Source organism: Plectropomus leopardus, chromosome 14, assembly GCF_008729295.1.
Source record: "Plectropomus leopardus isolate mb chromosome 14, YSFRI_Pleo_2.0, whole genome shotgun sequence".
Classification (NCBI taxonomy): Eukaryota; Metazoa; Chordata; class Actinopteri; order Perciformes; family Serranidae; genus Plectropomus; species Plectropomus leopardus.
The window spans coordinates 6290156-6303198 of record NC_056476.1 but is presented as its reverse complement, the minus strand read 5'-3'; the positions used below and the strand labels follow the sequence as shown (position 1 = coordinate 6303198).

General features: G+C 36.3%; 1 protein-coding gene across 1 annotated transcript; it reads right to left on the bottom strand.

Annotated features, from left to right (window-relative positions):
* Positions 1-1928: 1928 nt before the first annotated feature.
* On the bottom strand, positions 1929-12729 carry gmfb (glia maturation factor, beta). The gene is made up of 7 exons (XM_042501415.1): positions 12655-12729; positions 8688-8784; positions 7636-7685; positions 7049-7098; positions 6649-6731; positions 6467-6540; positions 1929-4835 (listed from the first exon to the last, which is right to left on the bottom strand). The coding sequence occupies exons 1-7, from the start codon at positions 12655-12657 to the stop codon at positions 4764-4766; spliced, it is 429 nt and encodes a 142-aa protein (XP_042357349.1). The 5' UTR covers positions 12658-12729; the 3' UTR covers positions 1929-4763.
* Between the last annotated feature and the right edge of the window lie 314 nt (positions 12730-13043).

Genomic DNA, 13043 nt, shown 5'->3' with positions numbered 1-13043 from the left:
GGGAAGACAGATGTTAAGTGTTATTTTAAGGGAATATAGAGCTGGGTAACACAGGGATAACCCCCATCAGTGCTTTTTCGAGTCTTTCCATCAGTCCTGTTCTCCTAACAATCCCAGCTTTTCTAAAATTCCTTACTTTCCTTTTATTTGGGGTATGTCCTTTTAGCATAGGAGCTTTGTATTGAAAAATACTGATGCAATATTTGATTTTTTTCCTTTTAGACCAAAATTTATATTGCACCTACAAATTATGCGATTAAATATACAAATGGCAGGTTCTGTGCCCTCAACATAGACGTAGATGCATTAGCCTTACAGTATTTATTGTTTATTTTACTCTGTAAAATGGTATAATTTTTCACACGTCTGGTCAGTGCTGAACCATCATACATGTCAGCTTGAAAACAGCAGTCTCCAGAAACCAGAGGGTTAAACATCACTGTCATTTTTTATTTGGACAATAGGACAATAGACACTTTATAAAGTATGGGAAAAATACAAATATCTCAAGTTTCACGGATGCCACGAGGCAGCTGGTAATGATACATGTCTCAGGTGTGTTTTTATTACAAAGGAAAGAAAATCGAATAGTTAGCGTTTGATCAGAGAGGACACCGAGCGCCGAACAACATATCTGCAAGTTAAAGTAAAAGAGGCCAAATATACGACAGGTTCACCACACAGAAGGGGAAAGCTACTAGATCCACAGGACAAAACCAGATACATGGCTCAAAACTGAAGGTTGTTATGGAGACCATATACTGGGGAGATTATAACCCATTTCCATGAAAAACTGAAGTAGCAGAGGGTTTCTTGTGAGTTAGCACTGTCGGTATGTAAATATTTCATATAGTGTAAGAGACCAGATGTTTGAAATGTAGATTGTAGATCTGGATGCAAATAAATTCAGTCTAATTAAATTAACTTTATTGTTACAAATGCATGAAAAAGAGCAGCACATTCTTGAATATGTCATTAGGAAAATGTTTTGCCAGGCTTATGAAAACCATTCAGACATTAAAGCATGCACTTCTTTTACAGTAGCTCCCTGCATTTTAGAGGTGTTAAGAAATTTGTTTTAAAGACAACAGCTAAAGATGTTTTTATAGTCGCCGTGATTTTGAAATTTGCAGGTCATAGGGTCACAAAACTTTCTTTACCCATAAAGGACAGCGTACGACTTCAGCTCAAGTGAAAGCAGACTCAGTCATGTTGTAGTTTTTGTGCTACAGCAGCATAATGCTGCTTAATGTCGAGCCGACAGTGTCAGTTTTTGCATTAATGGGATCAGTGAACAGTGAAACAAGTGGTTACAGTTAAAACCCACTGCTCCTGTTGGATTAACCCCTGAAATGGAAATCATAAAAAGGGTTGCAACAGTATGAGACTTTTACTTTATGATAACCGTTTCAGAAAATATCGCAGTATCACAGCATTACAGAAGTATTATTATTATCAGTTACAATGATGCTTAAACTTTTTTTTTTTTAAGTTTTATTACTATGATTAAAACTTGAAACCAATTGTTTTAAATTAAAGTATGCATAGAAAGTCCCCCTTTCGAAAAGGACTAAAATAAAGTTGAGATTCTCAGTTCATGTTTTTCAATAATGTAGATAAGCGAATTTACAGGTGTGATGAGCATCAATTTTCATAAAACGGTTTACATTGAAGTCAGTGTGTCGCTGCAACCCTAATCATAAATAATATACTTTATATTACATGCTGCGACTGCGCATACATCTTTTGAGTCTGATCCCTGGAAAAACGAAGAGTTTCCATTATTTGTTAAAGGCAAAATTACACTTAAATAGAAAAAAAAAAGAGATTTGGGATTTTACAGATCAGAAAGCTGAAAAAAACAAACTATTTTTTTTCTCCAATCATCTTCTACTTTTCTCCCAAAATATATTTGTGTAATTTTGGCCTCATTATTTTTTTCAAGTAGAGATGACAATATGAAAAAATATAAAAATAAGACAAGGCATTGGTATGGTAGACTTAGTATGACATCATACAATCGAGTAGGAGGAGATTTCCTGCTTTGGGGCTTTAAATCGGCTACAATGCTCTTTTATCCGCCTCCAAAGTAGGAGCTTCTCTGTAAGAGACGACACTGATGAGCGAACATGTGGAATTCATTTGTGCCTGTTTATCTTTATCAGGGTCGGACCAACACGCAGAGCTGATATTAAGCTTTTATGAGAAATCGGAAATCTGCCACTAGAGTCATCCACCATCAGCATAATGGAGTTTTCTCCCTCACCACTCATATAAAACCGGGTTGTAGCACCAGCAATATAATTTTATTTTAATTGCAGATTTTAAGTACGTGGCTTTAACTATCTGGGGCTGGTTGGCCTGCTGTTAAGAGCCGCTAATCCTTTAAGTATTTCCAACTTTGGGGTTTTAGTGTGTTGGGTTGGTTTTTTTAGAGGATCTTTAGCAGATCCTACTGAAGAGCTGCCACTTTGGGGTATGAAAAATGGCCAAAAACATACAATAGAGTCTGTAAGTGACACATTTTATGTCATTTAAAAGGAACATTGTGTAAGATTTAGGGGGATTTAGTGGCATCTTGTGGAGGATATTGGCAATTGCAACCAGCTGAAAGTTCTCCTGGTTAGATTTCCTTCAATGTTCAGGAGGTTTTTAACACAAGCCGAATTATCCGCAGAGGTCCCTACCTCTCCAAAACAAATAAATCAAGTGATTAAAACCAGTAAAGTCACTGGATAAAGCACCTTCACAGTACAAGTTAGTGTTTCTCCCATGTTGTTTGGCATTTCAGAGATGGGCCATTAACCCTGCTAATGAGCACTCACATTTTTTGCACCAATAACTTAAGATCCAGACATTCAGGAGGTTTTTAGTGGGACTGAATTGTCTTTAGAAGTATCTTCCTTTTCAAAACAAATAGAGCTGGTAATTTAAACCACTAAAAACAACAAATAACGTAGTTTAATGTTTTGTTTATTTTTTAATCACTTGTTGCGGAGGAGCTGCTAACTATAGTGACTGTTAGGACAATGCAAATAGCCCTGTTTAGAGCCAGTGTTAGGTTTGTCCATTCTAGGCTACTGTAGAAATATGGTGGCCTCCGTGGACAAGGACCCGCTCCTTACGTAGATATAAACAGCTAATTTTAAGGTAAAAAAACACAACAAATCTTATTTTTCAGGAGATTATACATAAAAGAAAACATACTTATTATATTTCTGCCAGTGTATCCCCCTAAATCCTACACACCGGACCTGGATTTGAAATGTGCTGAAAGCTAAAATTCATCATGTTAACTTCTATCTGGGTTTCATTTCAAACCCGACGTGATAGAAAGCAGAGAAAAGCAACAAAAATCTACAAATACTTAAAGACCGCACAGTAGATCTTCGATATTGGCACAAATTATGAGCTGCTTGCACATTCGATGCCTAAATATCAGTAACAAGCTTTATAGGTCGACCCCTGTTCTGTATGGAAAATGTAAATCGATGCTGCCCTTTTTACCTACCAAGTCTAAATATCAAGCACAACTGGCGTTTGGAGGACTCACAGCCGTCATTCTCAAGGCTGCGACCACCGCTAAGCGATCAACGTGGCTTTACATCAGAACAACATTCATTAACACTAAACACAGCAAATAGCTATAATGCACAACATTAGCTAACAATCTCCCTAAAGACACAGTGACCCACTTACACAGAGTAGCCCAGTAGATTAAAAAGAGGGCCGGTAACGCCCCCCCCCATGTGTGCAGTGTTTTCAAGACTGTCATGGTCGCAAGAGACGGAGGTTTGTTGTCGGTAATAAACTGGAATGTTTCAGCGGAAGTATTGTTTTCAGGAGTGTGATATAACAAATATGCAGGTCAAAGGCAGAGTACAGCTTTACCCATGAGTCACACTGTTTTTTCTCTAAACAGACGAAAAGATGTGATCTGAGGATGGACTAATCTGCAGCGTGATGAGCACCACTCGAGGGCGTCTGCCTGCTTGTTCATGTGCACAGGAGAAGGTACAACACATCACATGTAAGTCTCAGGAATGGTCTTGTTTGTAGACTGGTGCAATTACAACTTGTTACCAAAATGATATTTAAATGCCCTTAAATTAATACTGAAGGAGAGACTAAAGCACAAATTGAAACTGTGATTGTTCAGATGTTCTGGCAGGAAGTTTGTCACAAAAAAAGGAAATTAATGCTATAAAGTTTACTTAACCCTACACAAGCCAGAAAAACTAAAATATAATCAAATTAAGACGCCCTAAAATTATTAAAAATGATTAAACTGAAAAAGGTGAAACTCAGGAGGTTCAGAGTTGCAAAATACGCTGAGTTTAAACTACTGAAGGAAACAAAAACCGTTAAAATGCCTTTAAAATCTTCCCGGATGAACATGCTTAAGGAAGGGCGGATGAGTACTATCAATTTCTGACCATTAAGAGCTATAACGGGAGCGTTAATTCAATACAGACACATAACTGGCACATGGAGAGATCGTATGGGAGACAAAAGAAGACCTGCGTCAAATAGTGTTTTCAGTTTCAGGCTGCCAGATGGGAGAGGTTTAGTTAGTGCCACACTGAATATTAATAAGCAGTAAACTCTACCAAAGAGGCCCAAAACCGAGAAAATATTTGCAAACACTATTTAAATCAGGTCTGGTACGAAAGAGGAGGGAAACATTAACTGTGACGTGTTTTCTCCAAGAGATTGTGCAATCTGGATCCTCCTCACATCCCAGACCACCGCGTGAGATCACTTTAGCCGAAAAACCCGAGTTTCTCTCTGAGCCACTCCTCTGTTAGGTCTTCTGTTTGTCTGATCTCAAACACCTGAAAAAAATGAGCAAGAATTTTCTTTTAGTACAATAAAAGAAAAGTCATGGGATGCAGTTTAGTGCAAAGCACAGCACCTGTTAATAATTAGGGGTGGGACTGACTTGAGAGGCAGGGTTAGGGTTAAAATATTTAAGTCACACTACAATAATATTGCAATGTTAAATGTTTTGTGATTGACGCTGAGTGTTGTGATGACATATATTGTGATTTATTAACATTTTTTAAATGTAAATTATGTCTCCAGAGGAAAACTTTTGACAATATTTGTTAAATGAGATAAAGTTTTCAGTCTGTTCATGTTATTTCAATCAGTTTTATTGCAGCAAAATGTATCTAGTGGATTAAAAACTAAAACTTATTTTGCTTTTTGGTTTGTTTTTTGCCCTCATAGTACACTGACACAGTTTCATTTGACCATGATTTGTTTGAGTGTAATAAACGTATGATTTATTATTATTCATTAAACTTTCCAGCATTATATAAAAATTAAAAGCTCCATTTTAAACACACTTAAGGTAAATTTAAGCACATTGTGCTGATAAAAGGCAAACCTCTCCTGACTGCAGGACTCTGACTTGAACTTGCGCGCTGAAACGGGCTGTTGGACATGTCCTCCTCGAGCGGGCTGTTGGCTATTGGCTATTGGGCTATTACGTCTCATATTTCAATTCGAGGAAAACTTCTATCGCGATTGATATCGTTATCGTTTTATCGCCCCGCCCTAGCAGAGCTTTGAGCCAAATTCTACCGCAGCTTTGCTAAAGTGCTCACAGTGGTGATGTTTATCAGGTATAACAACCACCATGTTCATCATATTAGCTTAAAGTAGTAACATGCAAAATCTGATTACAGCGTTGCATTTATTACACCCCAGTTCAACTTAATTATGACTCTGGATCAATGTTAAAGCTGTTGTTGGTAAATAACTTTTTGTCATATTTGAAACTGTCATCTTTTCTGACAGTAGTACATGAGACAGATGTGGATCATGGTCCTCCTCCACCTCGTAGTGCTTTAATGGCATTTGTAAGAATCTATCGCAGCTGAATGAAAACAACCAATCACAGTCAGGAAGTCTCAAACGCAGCTGTCAGTCATGTCAATCACTCCTCCGATCAAAAAAGGCAGCACTGATCAAATCTGAAACCAGATTCTGTTACTGCAGAATTTCTGCTACCGTCCATTTTTCACCTCAGATGTTTTCAGAAACATATTCGGGGGGTTCGACTCAGCTCGGCTCCACTGTTTTTAATAGGACGGGACTGGTTCACTAACGTTCCCATTCTAGAGTTAAATAGTGGACTAAAATATGTGTCTGAAAACATTAAAGACAAGAAATAGACAATGCAGTAACAAGAGTCTTGATTTATATTTGATCAGAGCTGCTTTGTTTGACAGTCTAACCGCAGCTGACGGCCGGTGATTGTTCATGTGTAAGGCCATTAAAAGCACAACAAGGCATCAGAGCAGGCAGAGGAATAAACATTTTTGCACAGATTATTTGTCTCATTTATTACTGTGTGAATATTGTGTCAGTTAATATGACAAAAAGTTCATTTTATTAAAAGTTACCATCGACAGCTTTAATAATGACTTGGCACCAGTGTTGGAGGCAGCTCGCTGACCTTGGACAGTTCAACAGTTTGCACCAGTTTGTTTTTGCTTCCTGCGTACATCATCTGCTGCTCTGGTTTGCAACCTGCCGGACAGAAACAAGCCGAGATTAACAGAAATGTCCTTGATGAAAGAGCAGTGCAGAGAACAATATGAGCCATTTATTCACGTGTGACTCCAGAGGTGCTCTTACCCACTGGACTGGAGAAGATGAAGCAGAGAGGATAGGAAACGCGTCCGTCATCATGTTGGTATTTATAACTGTAGACGACAAATGTTCCTGGTGCTAAGGACTGTTCATTTCAGCACTTACTGAAATGTAGCAGGGCTTTCTAATTAATTTAACAAGGCTAGACAGAATTAATCAGGATGATAAAACAAATAAAATGATCTCTTTCAAGTAAGAATCTACTGTTAAACAATGTAAAAACACAGGCCAGGTAGAATATATTATCACACTTAATCCTAAATTAGAGTAACTGCTGGAGAGCATTAACTTCATAGAGTGATGATATGCAGCAGAGTTCATGTAAGAAGGGGGAGAAATCCTTAAAATACTGTTGAAATAAGGCAGGTCACATATTAAAGGATATCTCGGCTGTCTCTCGGGGAGTTCATCCTTAAGATCATCCGGAGAAATATCCTAAAAAAAAAAAGAAAAACAAACAAGTATGTAATCAGCAGTTAGGTGAGGCATTCTGTCCCTGTTGTTGTGCCGTGTTTTAAGTTAAACTTTATCTAAAAAAAGCAATTATCCATTAATGTTAAACAGCTGTGCGGCCAAAACAAGTTTAAAGGTACATCTCAGATATATATATATATATATATATATATATATATATTACTGTCATGTTTTAGCATCATTTTTGTGACATAATTTGAATATAAAATAATTATAAATGTAATTTTCTGGACATTTCTCAAATTAAACTAATTTTTGGGTAACTTTCTTGTTACCTTTTAGTAATTTATTGAAATGCGTGGGACATTTCTTGACAGTTGGTTATCACTTTTATTTCCCACGTTTTTCAAAAAAATATCAAACCAATTTGTTCAGGTTTTAAAGGGTCAAGCAGCTTGTGAAAGGCGTCTGAACGCAGCACAAGAAAACTAACGTTGATCCAGCTTTCAAAGTGTTAAGTGCATCGTATTATAATGACAAGTTTAATAGTTAACTTACATCATGTTCCTCTTCAAGAATCACCAGCTGCTTGTCTTTATCAATCTTCACTGAGGGGTAAATACACAGAAAATGTAAAGTCAGCAGCTGCATGGAAACATCATCTGAGTTTAGTAGTTGTAGTCGAAGCAGCAGTATGAAAATAATACAATATCTAAAAAAAGAACAAAAAAGTAAACAAAACAAACATGTAATGTGATATATTTGCTCATATTTCCTATTAGAAGCCACTTGTGTAAAAGGTGTTTGCCTTTGAGTCGGAGTCCGTGCCATGCAAACACACTCCTGATCCAATTAAGCAGCGATGACATTTTGATCCACAGATAGTGGAGGATAAAGCTTAAGCTGAGTGTGATACTCAAATAGATGCAACGCTGCGCTGCCTGTCACACCACCTGCTGTATTTGGAGGCAACTCTTCCCTCTGCCCTTCAGATAAAGAAATATACACACCATGGCTGGTTCACATTTTCCAGTTTAATTTCATGTTACTTTTTTCTGTAATTCTGAATACTTCCAAGGACTTTGATACCTCAAAAACAAGAATTCACACTAAAAATAACTCTACTGGCACTCTGTGATAATGATTGATTAATATTCCCACTAGATTCAGCTCCTCACATCATCAGAGATCAGAAAATCAAAATCAGAAAATATTTTAATGATCCCGAGTGGAAACTGGGACGCGATATAGCTGCCTTTAAACTATATATAGGCATATAGAAATTAAAGGCGTATGGAAGAAAAAATGTGCATAATTCTACAATATATAACACAATATATGCATATAATTATATAAGTAAAAATAATGAGATATATCTTGTAAAAGACGTGAGAAATGTATACAAATATGTGAATTATACCACAAGTGTGTTCACTATAAATGCAAGAATAGGTAAGATTTAAATAAGAGTGTATTGTGCAGTTGAAATATCACTGCACAAATAATGAGAGCTTAATGTAATTGTGATATTTCCCATTACTGTTTGACACATTATCAAAAAACACATAAAGGAAGAAATGATTGACACAAACTGTGTTGCCAATACTCACTAACGATGGCCGCATTATTGGTCTCCTTCCGGAAACGGAACTGCTTGAGCTTTTTAACCAGATCTTCGTCCACCTCGCACACCACCAGTGATTCACTCTGATAAAAACAGAAATAAAAACATCCAATATGGTCGTTTAAATTTCAAATTCATAAACAAAAAGCAGTGACACTGTACACAAGTGAAATGTGTGTTTTTTATTTGTGTTTGTGTGCGTAGTTAACAAAACAAAGCCCTGATCTTTGGATTCAAAACTAAAAATAATACAGCAGGCAGACTGCATTGTTCACCTGGATGAAACCAATGTGTCTGATTTATTGATATGTAGTCACTATGAATGCAACAAAAAAAATCAATACAGCATAATATTGCAATATTTTGCGCGGCAATACTGTATTGTGATATTTTGCATTGCAACATTGTATCAGTACACAGACTTTTATTATCAAATTTTCATGAAATAAATGATCAATATTGCAAAGACAAATAGATAACCTTTTGCAGCCTACTACAATAATAAAATTCATTTATTTTTCAGTCCACTAGATAGAATTCATTGCAATAAAAATGACTGAATTGAGGTGAACAGGCTGAAAACTTAATTTAAAAAAGATGCTTACAAAGTTTTTCAAAATAATTTGCAGTTGCAAATTGCAATATATGTTAGCGCAATACACATTTTGTTACAAAACATTGAAAATGGCAATAGTATTGTATTGCAGCTGAAGTATCGTGATATTATCGTATAGTGGGGCCACTGGGGATTCCCACCCTTTGCAGTTAGATTGCATCTGCATCACTGAGTGCATCCTAAAATCCATTAACTTCCTTTGTCCCAGCTACATGATGCTCTGATTTCCGAAAATAGAGGAAACAGTAACTTGATGCCTTTGTTCTGTGTAGCATAAAGCTTTTAGACTCTATAAGAAGTTCATATTGTCATTTAGAGGATTTTTCACTTCCACCTACTTTACATACACAAACATGTTTGCAAAGGTTCTGCAAAATGTGAAAAACTCCTGCAGAGACTGGAGGTATTTTTGTGCTCCTCAACCCACACAGTAAGATTTATTCATCTTTACATAGAACATAACTAACACCATGTAGACTAATGTAATTGCTGTAATCAGGTTATTGTCATGTCCATGTTAAATGTAGAGATTGCCTCCTGTCCAGTCACAAGACGCTTGGCAATGTAAAGAAAACACACAGTGCCTCATAACGTGTGTATTACTGGCAGTAACCAATAATGACAAAGTATTCATTATAGATCAGAAAATATGGATAGTAGATATGTAGGCATCTTTATCTAATGCTAAATTTGCATTTTATTTTTCTATTTAAGTATATATTTATTTGAATGATAGTATATTCTCTTTTAACATTTTACATGACAGAAAAAAACAACAACATAAACTGAAAAAATACACAATGCACAAAACACAACGAAGTTCAAATACACACCAAAAAGACAGTTCACCAGAGATTATTGTGTAAAAACATTATTATGATATATTGTGAGAGGGTTCGGAGAGTATCTGCCTTCACAGACAAAGTTCAGATTCAAATTAATTTCACCAGCATATCCTTAAAAAACAAAAACGAAAAAACACATCTTAATCTAATTTATATTTAGTTTAAATTATATAAGTGTATTTTTACATTGAATAATTAAATAGATATTCTTTAGATGTATATCTTATTTTTACAGAATATGCAAAGGTTTAATTTTCTTGCTCCTGTGCAATGAAATCAAATCAATCAACTTTATTTCCGACTCTTAGGTCCATATCAATAAAAATAATAAATAACAAAACAAGGACAACACAGACATATAATCATTACTGTTCATGAGTTCACAGTAATTAGGACGGGTACAGAGATCTGTTAAGAGTATCTTGTGTCACTTTGTGTCGGCTCTATTAAAGCCATAATAATTGCATTTTCCATGTATGCTGTAATGAAACTTAAAGTACATCTATTTATCTATCAATCTATCTATTCAAATAAATAGGTTTTTGGTTTGTATGGAGGACAGCTGCAGAGTTGCAGATTGTCACTTCCAGTGGTTTTCATGCATTCAATTTCTAAGCTGTGCAAGTATCCTGAATTACAAAAACTACACACTTTCTTTGAAGTATCTTTCTGCGTGAGTCCAATCTGACCCACGGGCTTTATTCAGAAAGACAACAATACAGCCGTCTCAGCAGGACTGTATTGAACCTCTGTCACGTCCACACACGGCGTTACATAACTGCAGCACAAAGAAATAAACTCTTTAAGAGTCTCTGCAGAGTCTCTGAATTCTATAATTACACCTTCCTGAACAGATGGCTGGTGGGAGTCAGGATTTCTCTGAGCTCGGGGAGAGATCTTTACAGATTAAGAAGAGACTGGAGTGTCTGTGGTTGGGACTGGGAGAGCTGAAAAACAGGATGCATGGGAAGATGATGAGGGAAGAGGCAGGACAATAAAATCCGGAGGTGGCCACAGGTTGACTTTAAAATTCCTGCAGCCGCTGACAGCTAGCTCACTGGTCTGCTGCTGTTTCGGCCAGTAAACAGGGTTCAGTTAAGTTAAACCAGCCAGTTTATTTATTAGTTATTCGATACTGGAGCCGGTCGAGCTGTCATGACACGCAGTCAAATAAAACCCGGAGGGAAAATATGTTCTCCATGATAACGGAGCGAGCTAGCGTTAAAGCGGCTCCATTCACGCAGACGGGCTGAAACACACCAACGCTGCAACAAGATGCACACACACACTGCCGGAAGCCCGCTACACTGGGCTTCAAAATAAAAGCACACACAATGTCTGGAAAATTCGAGAAGTGATGACAGAATCATATTAACTTAAATTATTAGTCGATAACGCCATTACAACAACAATAATAATAATAATAATAATCAGCAAATATTTCCATACACAAACTTAAAATCTTTATTCTCTGGACTTTTATTTCTTTGACATCGACACTAATACATTCATACACACGTGCAACAATACCACAAACACAACAAACAAAACAGATCATATGGTGATTTAAAATTGAATACAAAAAAGATAATCCCTTTAACAAAAATTAAGACAAACAGAATTATAATTTAATCACATTTCCAATTAATTAATAGCAGGTTTGACCTTGAACCGTCACCAAATAATTATTCTTAGGATTAAAAAGATAAATCAGAAAGAATACTCCAGGGCACTCTCTCTATGGTATCGTCATGATGAACCTTTTTTTTGTAACTAATTTCTTGCTGATTTTTGGGCCACGCAGAAATATTTAATTAGTCCTGTGAGGGGACTTTTGTTTGTTCTCTGTACATATCTTTATTATTATTGTTAGTTTATTTTATTCTGTTTTATTTTTATTAGGTTAAGTTCTTTCCTTTGTGTATATATATATATTTTGCCTTTTGCATTATATGTCATTCAGTTGCTGCTCTCTTATTTGCTGCTGAAACAAAACAATTACTTACAATTATTATAAGTACTTCTATTCTATTCTATGTCAAGTTGCTCAGTACTTTATCCAGTTGTTTTTGCAGGAAATCACACAATTTGCTCAAGTTTCTTAACCTCAACCAGAGCCATTTTCTGCTGACATACCAGTACTTCTACTCAAGTGTGGCTTTCAGGTACATCATCCACCACTGTGCAAATTGCCAAAGCAAATTAATCAACAATTCATATTTTTATCTTAATAGATGTTTCTTCGCTCATAGTAGTTTTATTCTGAAATCCGTCCCCGGAAGCCAACACTTCGGTGACGTGTAGCTTCACATTGATAAATGGACTGAGGGTGGAACTCGTGCTAGGCTAACAGGCTAACGGTATCGGCAGCCAATCCGCTACCTCACTCTTCCTCAATAGTCCGACAAACTTCACATTCGTTAAAAGCACGCGATTAAAAAGCAGAGAGGTAAACAACGACAAGTCTGTCTTTACAAAAACAAACAACTCACCATTGTTGTGGAGTTAAATATTCCCTGAAGCTGCAGCTGCTGCTCTGAATGGCAGGGACGCTTTCAATGTTTTTTTTTTTTATTCTCAGATCATCTTGTGACTGGTCTGACCAATCCCAAACAAGCGCCCCCCTCCTTCAAAAGTTGGTCATAAATCTGTCCTCACCATTGTCCAACAGCCTCAGTACTTCATTAAAACAAATTTTAGCTTTATTAAATTGTGTCTTTACAGAGAAAATAGATTTAAACAAAACAGCACAATCATGTAGTTACTAATAGGTAACTCATTACTTTGTAGAGTAAGTTTTTTTTTTATTATTAGTTTTTAGTAAGTGATTACAAAAAAATGTATGCCCATTTTATACTATAAATTAGGCTGCAATGGTTTG